Here is a 16,229-nt window from a genome sequence, read left to right on the forward strand (position 1 = left end):
TCAGCCATGCCTTTGTCGACAATTCTATTAGCATATTATTAACCAGGAACCATGTGCCACAGTTTTGGATTCAGTAACTTACAACCTGACCTCATATACAAACCAAAAAAAAAAAAAAAGGGGTGTTTCTCGAACTCGCCGTTTGATTGGCTGTGATTTTCATATGTTTGGGTTCGCATAAGCTCACGTGGCTTCTCTGTGATTTCCTGCCACAGGGCCTGTATCTCGACGCATATTTTAAAGCCTGTCATCACTCATGTCTCACTCCTATATATTATAACAGCTGCCTTGCCTAGCACAGCACCGTAGGAGAAAGTGGCTTAAAATGGCTGATGCTTGTTGTTTGTTTTTTGGTTATCAGTCTTGACACCTTCAGTGTCTGTTTTGGGGAGGAGTAGCCGTTGTTTTGTCTTTAAAGGAAATGACAGGGTGTCAACGATTGAAAGATAAGACAATGGCTCTTATTATTGTCTGACTTTTTCTTGCATAGTCATTGATGTCATATTAATGCATTTTCGTTGATTTGGGGGATCAGCGATGTAATTAATGTTTAATGTGTTTGATTAGCCTTAGCATTGATGGTAATCAGACATTGTTGTGCAAACACGTGGTTATAAATCTTGATTGTGTGTATTTATATTTTGAGTATTGCAGTGCTGGATTTTTACGGTTGAAGTCATTCCCTACAGATAGAATATTACAATGTTGAGGTAAAGAAATTCAGTTATCAAATCTAAAGTAACACTATAGTTTTCATTTGATAATTAAGCAAAATTAATCTTTGGTAAAGCGGCAAACTTTGATTTCTTGTTCCCAAATGATTTAAATTTGCTTTAAATCTTACAGTCATGGACCTTATAAAACACATCTATAAGTAAAAAAAATTACATTAATAGATTAAGGTTAAAATTAAAATGATTCAACAAATCATGTGTACTGAGCTTTGATTTTTAGTTAATCATAATCCCGACTCAGCAGTCCACATCTTGCGATTGTGATTATTGTGGATGCGATTATTGTGGATATTGTGATGTCGATGCTGAAATGATATGTTGTGCAGCCCTGATAGATCAAGTCATTCTAGAATGCTACAAGACAAGACAAGACAGCAGTTCTATTTTTCTAAAAATAATTTTGTACTACTCTGATGTTTAAAATTGTGGATACGTATCTTCATTTTAATTAATTATTACTTTATTTTCAGATAGGAAGCATTATACTAATTGAAAGTTAAAATCCTTTCAAATGTGAGGAAAAAATATAATTTCAAGTAAATGCTGTTCTTTTTGTTTCTTCGAAGAATCCTAAAAAACCATCATAGTTTACACAAAAATGAATGCAATTTTCTTTTTTTCCCCAATAAAGAAATTATTACTGTTCAGTAAATTAATATATTACAATGACATCTGATCATACTTTACATTTTGCAATATAATCCAGAAAACGGCTATTCAATAATAATATATTAGTGCTGAACAATGCATTGTTTGAGCATCCATATCGCAATGTGTGTATCTGAAATAGTCACAAAGCAGGATTAGATTATTTACTAAAGATTAAAAAAAGATATTATTATTTATACAATGATGACCATGTTATTTTACATTTGATTAATTGTCTGTACTTCAAACTCACTCTTCAAAAAACCGTAGCACTGTTTATTTATTTATTTTTGCTTGTAATTTATTATAATTTTAATTTATGCAGATGCACTGCATAGGAAAATACTTGATCACCCTAGTCTAGTTTTTCTCAATTGGTGAGTGGTGACATTTTCAGTGGGTCGCGGAGTGTGTGGTCAAAAATCATTTTTTACTTATTTTGCTGTTATCGGACTTTTATTTTGAAATGCGCGCACAACAACCGTACCGTTTGACATGTGAAATTTCATTTAATTATAGCAACAAATATGTCAAAGCACAAGTTTGACCCCGAATATGTAAAGTGTGGATTTAAATATATTGATGACAAGAAAAGGCTTAAAACCTCAGCGTGTCGTATGTAGTAAGGTGCTCTCACAAGAGAGCATTAAACATTCTAAATTAAAACGACACTTAGAAACCAAACATCCCTGTTGCAAGGACAAATCTGTGAATTATTTTTAAGTCTACTCCAAAAGCTGAGGGCATCACAAAAGTGCCTAACATCTTCATGTTCAAAACAAGTACAGGCACTCCGCTGTGCTCACGTGTAGCAAAGGCCGAGAAACCCCACACAATAGCAGAAAAGCAAATAACTGGTGATTATTATAAAAATGGTTATGATTATTTTAATCCCTTTACTTTAATTTGCTGGTTTGTTCTGTTCAACTGGATCAGTGTTAATCTTTTATTAACTGTGTAGTTTAGTTAATGGTAACTGAACTTTTCCTTATACCCTAACCACTGTATTTGACGTTTTTAATATTACTATAATTTGATACATTTTGTTAAATAACAGAGATAAAGTAATGTTTATTTGTAAGTCTTGGTGATTTTCTTATCATTTATCTGTCACTACATCTGCATGTTAACAAATAAATACAAATACAAAAAATTATATTACAGTTCCTAAAAATTTGGGTCGCGGCTTGATGACCATGTAAAAATTCGGGTCCCATGGCCAAACCAGTTGAGAACCACTGACATAGTCAATGTAAATTAATGAAATCTTTCCAAATAGAGCTATTCAAATGATCTGGTGAGATTTTATTCAGATTGTTATATAGATATTATTGCAAAACAAAATATTGCTTCGTCAGATTTTTCCAATATCGTGCAGCCCTAATATACAGTACATGTATAGCATTATTAATCAATTAAATGCATAACAATAAATGTTGTATGAATGCATTTAAAGTGGAACCAATATTAAGTGGGAATAAGTGTATTAATTTGTCAAAGTTGTTGCAATTGTGCCACTCTGGCTCTCCTAAGCTTAAGCAAAACGTTTCTCTGTTAACCAACAGAGGATTTGCATGTGCAATTATAAGCATTGTCAGTTTGACCTGTTAAATATCTCAGTTGCAAATATGCAGATCTGTCCAGACATGTGTGATCTCTCTCAGGTGTAACAGTACCTTCTCCTGTCAGAATGCTGGTCTGTTGCCAGACCACACCTGGTTCCCTTATTAGGGTATGAAAAACGAGATACCAGACATTTAAGTTTTGGAAGCATGTTAGCAGTGATTTATTTACACCCACGGCCAAAACCACCGAGCGTAGTTGTAATTAAATGACAATCCGACGCATAGTTTTTGTGAATATCGCTAAATTGCTAATGCTAATTAAGATAAACAGACTAAAGACTAAGATACAGCACTGCAAGTCTTTGTAGGCATCCATGGATTGCAAACCTATAGAATCATCAATTAAATGACGACCCGTGTTTTGTATGAATGTCACTAGATTGCCAATGCTAATCAATATAAATATGTTAGACTAAAGACGTTGCACTGCAAGAGACTTGTGTGGATTGTAATCCTAAAACACACACTTTGAAGATTCCCAGACTGTCTTGGGCATAAAATACTCGTTTTTGTATTCTCCTATTGGCTATTGAGTGATGATCCTGTTTAGAATAAAATTTGCGACTGCAATGTAAGGAAACATGGAATTTTGACCTGTTTTCACACGTGTTGTCTTTATATCCTTAGGCGTGGCTCAAGGTCTTTTTTTCTTGTAGGCAAACCTTTGCCTCAGGAAAGAGGCCAAGTTTAAAGCCCTTTTATTTACAGGATAGTCAAGCTCTCATCCAACCCCTCCCCTCGCTTAAGCTTTTTTGTCTGTGCTCTGGAGCCTTAAGAGTTTACTGGTCCAAACGCTTGCATTTTCCACCTTGCTGTGTGAGTAAAGAGCGTTTTTATAGAGGCAGTCTGGCAGAATGTAAAATAACCAAGTTTTTTGAGTAGTGTTTGTGCCGAATCGCACGTTTATAGCTCTTCATATGCTTGTGATTGACTCTGTGTCTGCAGCCACCTTCTAACACAGTTAGTCATTGGCTTTAGGCTTCAACACTTGTGTCATCATAAAAACGTTTAACCTTTCATAGGGCTGCCAAGAATTGGGATAACAGCTGTTTTGTTTATGCCCAATGACACTCCGGTTGGTGTTGTTGAGGGTTTAAAGGGATCGATCACCCAAAAATGAAAATTCTGTTAGCAATTACTTGCACGTGACTTCCAAATCAACTTGAGTTATTTTGTTTTTGTTTAGTTTTTTTAACTGAAGTAGGTTGGAAACCTTTAACTATTGACTTTTATAGTTTACCATACTATAAATGTTTATTTATAAATGTTTCCAACATTTATAATTATGAATGCAATAATTATAGATTTTGGTTGTAGGATTATAGTGAAGAATAATCTCGGTTTCATGGTTCTCCCGATTATTATGCATTCATTGATTTTAAAACACTACTAGTTTAGAAAAATCACAAACTCCTTATTTTAAAGTGTTATTTATTGCTGCTCAGTAAATAAATAATACAGCTCATAATAATAATAACCAAACAATAGTCCATTTCTCTTTAGACTTAAATAAGTGACAAAAAGTGACCCTTTTTAATGCATAATAGGGACTCTTTAAGAATTTTCATTTTTGGGTGAATTTTCATTTTTGGGTATCCCTTTAAAGAGATTTACTCACAAGTTTACTCACAAGTTTACATTTACTCACAAGTCACTATTAGCAACATAAAGGCATTGGCCCTATAAAAATATACACTAGATTAAAAGTTTAAAGTTGGTATGTTATTTTATTTATTATTATTATTATTATTATTTAATCCTATACTGACCAAGGTTACATTTGTTCAGACATAGTGAAATATTATTATATATAACAATAATAATAATACATTGTGAAATTTAAAGTGCCCATATTATACATGAAATAGGGTCATATTTTGGTTGTTAGGGTCTCAAACAACAGTATAATATGCATGCAAGCTCAAAAAACACTTTCATGGTCTTATAATCTGCATTTATTTTTACCTAATTATTCCAGCGACTCGTGTATGAATCGTCCATTTATTCATTTGTTCCCAAACCCCTCCTTAGCGCGAAGCTAATCTGAGCTGATTGGACTGATGACAGTCTGTTGCGATTGGTCGACTGCCTTCAGTGAGAGAGTGAAATGCCCAACAGCTAATCAGCAATATAAAAGTAATCACAGTTCATACACGCTCGATAGTGTAGGCGTGGATTTTAGCTGCCAGTGGGTCGATGTAAATACAGACTATGGACTTGAAAATACAGACGACTGACTATTTTATTGAGCAAAAACTGAGGAGATCTCCTAGCTTGTCTCACTCTGCTCTTTTCAGACACACACACATATTGCCCTCGTCGTTGCGCACGCACACACACACACACACACACACACACAAACACACACACACACACTCACCTCCGGACGACAGCGCGCACACGCATACACGCACATACACACACACACACACACACACACACACACACACACACACACACACTACCCTCCTCCATGGAGCTCCGTAAACAAAGCAGCACACGTCGCGTTTTTAACGTGGCTTTGCACGCGATATGAGAATAAAGCGAGTTAACCTCATACAGTACACGCAGTTACAAGTAACAAATCACAACTAAATACATTTGCAAGCTAGAGTCAACGAGGCAACTTTAATCGCACGTACTTACACTTGAGAAATGGAGGAAGAAACCCATCCTAACATGTCCATCAGTAAGTTACTCTTTACTGATCCTTCCTTTAACAAATGCCGATGAAGTATTCTTTGTAGCATGTAGCTTCCAGAAGTTTCCAGTAGTTTCCAACTGCTTAAAGCTAGGCTTATGCTGAGGTTTCATCTTTGGGTAGAGACTCAATAATATCCATCTGCAGTGTGACTTCAATCGACCGGCATGTTTGTGTGTGTGTGTTTGTGGGTGTGTGTGTGTCTGGGTTTCTGTGTCAGAGGGCGGGGCCGTAGGTTTCAAATCTCCCGGGTTTGCGCGTGCACGTGAATAACTTGGTTTCGTTAGTACGTCATGGCGAAACAACTATTGACTCGTTATCAAGGCGACTCGTTTGAAGCACTATGAGTCGACTCTTTTATAGATGAATCAACAGTTTTAAACACTGTACACTAACAGATTTAAGCCTTAGCTGGATACTTCACTTCACTTAGAGCTGTGTTACACACTACATGGAAGGAAATTTTCAAAAACCCATAATATGGGCCCTTTAATATTTTACAATGTAATTTATACTTGTCTTGGCAAAGCAGGATGCTTGGCGTCTACAGTGTTTTTGACTTGTGCACGTCAAAACTACCTGAACTACTTTAAATCAAGATATACATTAGCAATATTCAAATGTAAAATAAGTGACAAAATAAACTATTTCAAACTAGTTTAGAATAAAATTGAAAGATTAATTGGCCTAAACAGTGTTTTAGAGTATATTTGCAGTTCGAAATAGCTTCAACTTTCTGGGAAAAAAAAAACATCAGCTCTAAATCACTGACTTTCCATTGATCTCTGTTGAATATAGTATACTTCAGTTGGTATTGTCTTTTTAAAACATTAATTCCATGTTTTATTGTGCATGCATTATCTTTGCTTTATAATATTTTTTATGTGTTCTACTATGGTTACCAATTGGTTGATTATACCAAAGGACCAGTAAATGTGTGTCAGATTTCCACCATAATTGTTGGCTTAACGGACTGAGGTTGAGGCTGTTGAATCACTTCCTTCTCTCTGGCACAGTGGATCTAAAGAGGAACCATCATGGCAGGCGACATGTTGTTGCTGATGCGAGGCCTTGCAAGGCTAAGCCAGGCTGTGATCGAGACCCAGGCCAACTCTCTGCGCAGTGGAGGAGTACAGACTATGCAAATGACAGCTGAACAGGCCATGGGCGTCGCCATGCAGAAGATCCAGGTGGGTTTGCAATAATAAGTGATTTATAGTTTGTGTTAGACAATGGGTCATTCTGACTGTAAATTTAGATGCAGTGTTTGATGTTGGTTTAAAAATGAGCAATGCACTTGAGTGGCCCATCCAAACAATACAAATTTGATCACCCTCAGCCAAAAGAACATGTTTTTTAATATGTTGCTAACCAGACAGTCTACAATAGTCATTTACTTTCATAGTATGGGACTAAAACTATGGACATTATTGGCTAGCTGTAAATGTACCGACATTGATAGAAATCTTGTTGACCAACAGTAGAAACCTTTGCAGATTTGTAGAACTTAAAGGCAAGTCAAAAATCTTTATATTTTATATATATTATATTGTTGTTTTGGGTAAACTATCCCTTTAAATTCTAATGGAGCAACTGTTTACAAACCTTAATTGCAATCTAATGTTATCAGTGTGGACTGTAAAACATTATTATTATTATTATTGTTATTATTATTGTATTGCATAATAGTGGCCTTTATCATAGTTTTTAAAAAGCAATAGCAGTGAGCCACCTGACACTGTCGTGTTTAAAGGCCTCGCATGACCCATTGCTCCAGTATAATGCAGTTATGTGCATCTGTTATTTCTTAATTAATCTGCAGTATAGTTCTGTGGAATACAAAAGACCTGGTAATGGTGTTGGGTTGCACTTCTGTTGTTCTGGTGTTCATTTTTTTTCCACTTCCCATATAAGGTATAATAACTTTAACAATGCAATTATGCAAATTAAATTTAGGTCTACCTGGAGATTGGATTACTGCCTAGGTTAAACCCAATTGTTTTTGTTTTTCCCCCCCAAGACCATATGAGCACAGCGTGTACTGCCAAGCTATTTCTGCTATCAAAGGCTCTAGAACTGATTGTGCATTTCAAAGGGCTTTAAAATCTTTTATCAGTCATCGGAAATGCATATCTCATTGCTTTATTATAAAATGTATCACACTGTGTCCAACAACACTTTAGTCTTTCATATATCTACAATTATAGCAATGGCTTTTTTGTTTTTGAGGTCTGCTACAGTAGGTTTATATCCATCTAAGGGTAAAAATTATTTGCTGTCTGCGCCAAAAGCCTAGTGGTTAGTTAGTGTGTTGACATATTGCACTGAGGTGCTCACGGTGATCTGAGTTCAATTCCTGACTCAAGGCCATTTACCAATCTTTTCCCATTCTCTTTTGCATCTTGTGTTCCTCTCTTAAGTCTACTATTGTATAAAATAGGGTTAAAAAATAATCATAAATTGCTTGATCAGCTCTTTTTTTCCCCAGTGGTAAAGTTATTCAGTGATTCTGATGGTTTTTGATCCACTTCAAATGTGCAGTCCTGTGTTAGGGGGGAAAAAGCCCACAGTGGCTTATCCTAATACATCAAAAACCATTGTTTCTTTGATGTATTGTACTAGTTTATCAAGAAGGGTTGATTTTGTTATCTTTGACTCAACAGATGGAAACATCTTGATTCACAAATGTTTTATTCAAAATTCCAGTTTCATCCATGAGTATAATTTGCATCTTTACACATAGCTAATAATTTTTCCTGAACTGTAATGTTCGAAAGCAGACTATGAAAAAAAACTTCTACTCACCATAAAACCTTTTATTACAATGTGAAAGTTTATGTACTATTAGTCAACATTTTTATAGTGAAAATACTGTTTTTTTTAAGATGTATCACCTGGACAAATGTTGAGTTATTCATCATAAAGTGAATTGAAAAATCATTTTTAACTTTTAATTTACAGTTTTTGTGAATTTTATTTATTTATTTCTATTTATATATTTGTGTATAATTTGCTATTAAAATATGAAGTTGTTCTTATGTAATGTTTTTATGCATATTTATCTTGCCATCAAATAGCCATAAGTTGCTGATGTAGCAATAAGTCAATAAATAAAAACTAACTTCCCAAAATGCAAAGTAGTGGGATTTTTATTTTAATTTTAGATTCTGGAAAGCACACAAAATAACCAATTGATCCTCATCTACTGCTTATTTTTTTCTATAGGAGTTCACAGGCAGTCAACAGAGCGTTTCTGATTTCAGCGCAGACATGGACTCCAAGTATGACTTCACAGCATCAGAGCAGAACTTTGAGAGTGCAGCACACGGAGGTTTGGACAGTGACTCAGTTTTCAGGGACGCTAACACAGGTGCTGCGAATACGTACAGCCAGGCACAGGGAAAATCAAAGCTATTCGATGGCTACAAAGACCCAACCAGCCAATTCACTGGACACACGCGATCATATCATCAAGATCACTCTTCTGTGGGAGGCATCACTGCGGAAGACATCGAGAAAGCTAGGGAGGCAAAGCAAAACGGCTCCAAACCACATAAACAAATGGTACAGGCAACCTTTTCCAATCCTTCATCACTCATGAGTAACTAGCCTTTTGTTCCACTTATGTAAATGCCATGCATCACAGTGGATATTGATAGTTGTAGTGTTACTTGCTTGTTGTTTAGTGGTTGATTACATATATCAACTTAAATAACTACATTGGGTTTGTTGAAGAGTAGTAAAAACAAATCCGGCAGGACACATCACTTCTGTATTAAATGTTATTTACTGATGATTGGGAAAGAAGGGTATTAGCGATTTATCTTGATGATCTGTTGTTTGCTTCCTGCTATTGCTACTTGTTGACTGTACTTATTATTTTGGGTCAAATGAAAGTCTCAAGTAGCTTTACACAACAGTGATGTACCTTTGCTTTTTAAAAAGTGTTGTATGTATATATGGCAAGATAATCCCTGTTCGCGTATAGCCATAAAAATAAGGACAGTAGTTAGAGATCTGACCATGAGGAAACACTGTGCATCTGCATACAGTAAATATGGTCTTGTAATCCAATATTGTTTTAGTTGTCAAATATTATGATATTATGATATATTATGATACGGTGTGTTCATTCACTAGTTCATATTTTGCCTGTTTACACAGACATTTTTATTTATTTGCATTTTCAGCCAAAGGGTCAAAGAAATCACACACATTTTTAGTAATTAAGATCATGCATTTTAAAGCATCTGGTACACAAAAATATAAAGTCTGTTTCTTTTGGGATCTATAGTCATTTTTCATTATCGTACCGAATGCTTCTCAGATCATTTAAATGTTGCCTGTGGGAGCGAGTTCAGTGCCTACTAGGGTAACAGAATACGTTCATCACAGAATTTGGTGCAACACCACCTTCACTTTACTTCCCCATGCAAATCATTCTTTCACCACGGCGCTCAAACGATCCCTCTGTGCAACAAACTGAACGTTATTTACTACTTTATGACTTGTTATTCACAGCATATGCAGGTTCTGTTTACTAAAGTAGGCATGATTGGTGTGCACGTTCTCGGTAGTAAACAAACGGCTCACGGTCACCTCATATGATTTCGCAGCCGCGAATACATTACATTTAAAGAGAAATTACATTTCTGGGTGAATTATACCTAATAAATACAGTATGTGACATTTTTAACGCCATTTGAAGGTGTCCATGTTGCTGTGAAGATTTGTGCGTCCGCCTTTACCCTTCTTTCCTGACCTTGAAAATATAATTGGCTGAATGGTAGAAAAGCTGAATTAAGATGGTCTGTAGGGTCAAATTGATATCGTGATTTATTTATTTATTTTTCCCGATTAATCGTGCAGCCCCACCTGAAACAGAAATATCTAAACGTCATCCATATAGCTGTTCACAATAGACTCGCGTTTCCAGCGCAACAACTAATGCATTTGTGTTATTACATGGCTCTGTTATCAGTGCCACAGTGGAAAATGTGCTGACTGGCCCAAATCGGCAAAAAATAAAGTTGCTAAGTAATTGTAACCATTCAGTCTGATGGTGGAAAAGCAGCTTATGGTTCCCTACAGAACATTTAATAACACCTGGTGAATTGTTTTCAATACCTTTTATTTTTAATGTTCTTCAAGTTATGCAAAATGTTTTTTTGACTGACTCAATGATCAGTCCTTTGGGGAACAATTTATTTCTCTATGCCATCCCTGCAAAAATCCACATTTGTAGCTTGTGTTTGTAGAATTGTATGATTCTTTTATAAATCATTTTGATTTGTCTGACACAATGAAACACTGTAAATGGTTCTAATTCTCCACAAACCGATTTGATATATGTTTCTTTCTTGCTGTAGCTCAGTGAAAGAGCGAGAGAGAGGAAGGTACCGGTCACACGGCTGGGGAGACTAGCCAATTTCGGAGGTAAGGCTATAAAAATTGTATATGTGCAGTATTTACTTTTGAAACGTTTGAGGTCAGTAAGATGTAAGTGCTTAACAAGAATGCATTAAGTTGATAAAAAAAAAACTGTTGTTTTGTTGTTGTTGTTATTATTATTATTTTATTTATCTAAAATTAGCTGTGGAGAAAAAGTAAAATTTTCTTAGGTCATTATTCCAGTTTTCAGTGTCTCATGATCTCTCAGAAATCAGATCTTTGGTGCTCAGGAAACAGGATTTTGATGTATAGAAATTAATAATTGTTGATCAGAAATATTATTTATAAATATTATTTTCTAATGTCAATTTTATTGCATACTTGCTGAATAATTATTATTGTTTTAATCTTACTGACCCCTAACACAAAATCAATAAATATGTATATTTATTTACATGCCTAAAGTAAATATGTATTTTGACATTTTACATACATTATCCATATTGTCCATCTGCTGTGGTGGGGATTTGAGAATAAATTGAACATACTCTCGAATTTCCTCAGTTCAAAAAACTGTTGCTTGGTGCAGAAATTGCTTTGTGGTTTACTATCCTTTCTTGCGTCATTATTACCCATACTCTGATCTAAGGCTAGTTGAAGAGTGCTGCGTCTCTTCTCGTACAGCATGTCAGAGCCAGATTGAGGGCTCTGGGTTAATCTGCGTCTTGACCAGTAATTTGGAAGACTGAGGCTGCTGCTTTGGATTATGGGACAGAGCTTAACCGGTCTGGGAATGTGCATCGCCTGTTTTCTCTGAGATAGAGCTTCCCATTCCGCTCTTTCAGTGTGTAACTTCAGCTGCTTTTGTTGTTTGAATGATGGTGAATAAGCTATTTCTCCGAGGACTAGTGCTGATTCTACAGTTACAAGAAAGGGAATATCTGAATTAACTCTATACTGGCAAATAGTTTGGGTTCAGTTCAGTAATTTTATTTGTACTTTTTAAAAATGTTTTTAAAAGAAGTTTATTCTGCTCAAGGCTACATTTATTTGAATATTGTTTTGTACACAAGAACACTGCTTGTTCAAGCTTATTAAAAATGAGATGAACCAACACAATTCTTGAGGTTTTTGAGGGGTCAACTTAATTGTTTCTGCAAATTTAAAAAAATTTAACATAAAACAATTAAGTTAACTTAATTGATTTTTGTCTGGACATCATGAAGGAAATGTTAGGAACTGTGTTTTTTGCAGTGTAGTTTAAATATTAAATCTCTAAGTATTTATGATTATTGTTATTTTTCATTGGAGAAAACTGTTGGACTGTTTTATTTTGTAAAAAGTTGGTATACTGAAAATAAACATAAAAAATATTTACACATTAACAGTGCTTTTACACCTAGTTAGCGCGGTTCGTTTGGCATACTGTATGTGAATCCAGCAATTGTGCTTGGATCACGAAAAACAATCGCCTGATTGAGGTTTCAATCTTCTCAATTGAAACAAACTCTGGAGCGAATCGTTTGTTGTGAGAAAGCAAAACGATCAAACAAACTAATGAACCAGGCTATATCACAGTGTATTGTGGATATGTAATAGGCATATATGCCTAAATAAATAAATATAAATATTATATATATATATATATATATATATATATATATATATATATATATATATATATATATATATATATATATATATATATATATATGCCTAAATAAATAAATATAAATATTATATATATATATATATATATATATATATATATATATATATATATATATATATATATATATATATATATATATATATATATATATATGCCTAAATAAATAAATATAAATATTATATATATATATATATATATATATATATATATATATATATATATATATATATATATATATATATATATATATATATATATATATATATATATATATATATACACACACACATACATATATATATATATATATATATATATATATATATACATACACATACATGTATATATATATATATACATACATACATACATACATACATACATACATACATACATACATACATACATACATACATACATACATACATACATATATATATATATATATATACACACACATATATAAATAAATATAAATGAGAATTAAGAGTTTCGTGTAAAATGCGAAAGTAAAAGCATGCTGAAATATTAACAAGAGCTGTTTTTCCCGTTAGAAAAATTGATGGAACTGCGGTCTTGGTTTCTGTTATTTCTCTCTATAATGTATAATTCGAGCCAACAGCAATGTATGAGAAAGTCTTACCTCTGACTTCTATTCGGTGACGATGTCTATGGGTGTCACCATTCAAAATTAAACCGCAGCTTTCGCTTATAATGTCTTATTGCTCATTGACATAAATAAATACCGATGCATGACAGCTGAGTGGGACTCTGAAAAATAAACCATGACAATTGTGAGCAGAGTTTACTCGCACCTGACTGGTTTTACCTATTTTGCTCCGTTTAGAAACTTTGTTCTTGGTACCGTTGGCTTTCACACAGCAAAGTGCAACATTGTAACAATTTTAATCCCGGTTTCGGAACAAAACAATCGATCTAGAGGTGTGAAAGTACCCTAAAGTGTTCAAGAGTAAATATTGACCTTATTCTAAAATGCGGAAGTGCGCCTGTTTTCGCGATTGTCTTAGAACTTCCGATTCAGTCGCCTATGGGAGAAATGACTAGGAATAATAAACGGCAGAAAATGGCCAAACTACTTGCTCAACAAACAAATGTTTGCATGACTACACAGACCAAGTAGCATAATATAATAAGAAAATATTAAATTGCAACATCAAGCAGCGTAACGAGCAGTTGTTAACGTCAAAAAATGAATGGAAGTGAATGTGACCGGAAGTCGCGAGACAAAAAGATTGAAATGGCAGCGCCCGCTCGACAGCTGAGAATAAGGTGAATAGCGATACTTTCATCAAAAAATCAGTATCAAAGAAAATGTATCCGTTTCGACAAAATATGAAGCAGGAAAAATGTAAATCAACAATAATTATTAGAATCATTATTAATGATTGAGTTCTAATGATGTTTAATCATGTTGATTTGGAAAATTAGAATGATCTCTGAATGATCATGTGACACTGAAAACTGGAGTAATGATGTGGAAAATTTAGCTTTGAATCACAGGAATAATTTAAATTGCATAAATTGCATAATAAAATGGCTCATTGCAAATTGTTGCAAACAATTTATATAAACTGAATTAAAACAAACAAATTAACATGAACATTACTACATTTTGTTTTATTCAGCCCATATACATTGTTTACAACCACTTACCTTAAAACAAATTAGCAAATCCAATTAATCATTTTTTCAGTGTGCATACACATTTATTTCAAATTGTAGTAGTTTTTCAAAATGTTAATGTTTTTACCTTTTTTTTTAATCAAAAAAGTTCAGACTAGGTAGCGTATCTAATGTTTTGGAGTGAAAAAAGTGCTGTCACATGGGAAAACAAGTCATTAACTTTAGGTTCTTTGCATGCTAGTTTTCCATTGACATTAAACGTATATCTACTCCCATCTGCCGTTGGTGCGTGTGCGCTATGGGTGATACTGGTTGTTGGAGTGTTTATTATCAGATTGAACTCTTATCGGTCACTGCTGCAGTAAAAAACATTTTCGGGCACCTGTTTACTACAAGCCCTTATGTATATGTTTCCAGGACAAGAGCATTATGGGATTGTGTGAATTTTATAGGGGATGTTGACAAGTTTTTCTGCCCTCTAGGGATGAAAGATGCCAAATCTTTTTAGGATGACATAAGTTTTAAGTATGCAACAGGCTGCTGCATTCTAAATTATTGTTAGTTTTTGTTTGTTGTTGTTGGTGGTGGTAGTTTATTGTAAATGTTTTTGATTGTGAATTTGCATTAATTTTTTTATTATTATTATTATTTGTCAACCACATTGCAAAAATAATAATAATAATAGTTATACAATATTATTATTAATATTATTATTAGTAGTAGTAGTAGTATTAGTAGTAGTAGTAATTAATTTAGTAAATTTTTAAGCTAACTACTTTGATTATTGTTGAATTTGCATAATTATTATATTAAAAAGATCAATATCAAAAATTAGGTAGGCTTCACCAGAATCTTGAATTATTAATTGCCACTTCTTAATTATTATTATTTCTAATTAATTTTGTCTTTTTAGTACATTGCTATTTTTTCGTATTAATTATAAAATTTAAACATTGATCATGCATACTTTTTTTTCATGTTTGTGGTCTAATAAGTAAAATAAAACTTTTATTAATACTAAACAATAAAACTAAAAATAATGTTTTGTTTTTATTTTACAATGTTCAAAACCATATGAAAATAAAATTAAATGCAAAACAATGGTGAAACAATTAGACATTCAACTTAGGAATACATTTATAATGGATAAAATTAACATTTATTTATTTTTCTATAATTTTTTTTTTCACCTAGGAATAGTCCTGTCTAGGGCTGCACGATATATCGTTTCAGCATCGAAATCGCGATGTGCGCATCCGCGATAGTCACATCGCAGGAGGGTGCGATGCAAAGCAAAAAAAAAAAAAAAAAAAAAATCTATATATATATTATGGGTGAAGCCGAACCGGAATACGGTATTCGGAAAAGCACGAATAGCGTGTTTTTACGAATACTTATTTCAAACAATACTTGATAAATTATTTGTATTTGGGAACAAGAAAAACATTATATCAAAAAGCTGCGTTTCCTCATGAGACCGCAGTGCATGCCCGCGTGAGTGAGTGAGTGAGTGAGTGAGTGAGACGTTCAGGAGTCGGTGGGCGGGGTGGGGCCGGGGTAAGGAGACTGAGCAAGCTGCTTCTCTATACAGCAACAGAGAAGGCTTGGCAGAGCGAAAAATACTTTTCTGCATTACTATTTTTGTTTATTTTATCATACTAAAAAAACACGTGACAGTTCACTCAAAAGTGAAAGTTCTTTCTGTTATTAATTACTAACACTCCCGTCATTCCTACTACTTTCAGAACATACATTTTGATATTTTACCATATGAAAATGCAATGCAGTTATGAAAATTGAGAAATTAAAGCAAT

The 16,229-nt window shown here is 33.7% G+C and overlaps 1 protein-coding gene across 3 annotated transcripts in view; it reads left to right on the forward strand.

The window, feature by feature from the left end:
• Positions 1-16,229, forward strand: part of coq8aa (coenzyme Q8A, genome duplicate a) — a 59,711-nt gene that overhangs the window by 3,798 nt on the left and 39,684 nt on the right. For all 3 annotated transcript variants that reach the window (XR_015517568.1, NM_001002728.2, XM_087296611.1), the window contains 3 exon segments: positions 6,725-6,898; positions 8,934-9,272; positions 11,078-11,144. Coding sequence is in view for 2 of the 3 variants with exons in the window: in NM_001002728.2 (NP_001002728.2) it covers positions 6,746-6,898; positions 8,934-9,272; positions 11,078-11,144 (559 nt within the window). In the remaining variant the exon portion in view is untranslated.

The sequence above is a fragment of the Danio rerio genome, chromosome 20 (genome assembly GCF_052040795.2).
Source record: "Danio rerio strain M-AB ecotype USA chromosome 20, GRCz13ab, whole genome shotgun sequence".
Classification (NCBI taxonomy): domain Eukaryota; kingdom Metazoa; phylum Chordata; class Actinopteri; order Cypriniformes; family Danionidae; genus Danio; species Danio rerio.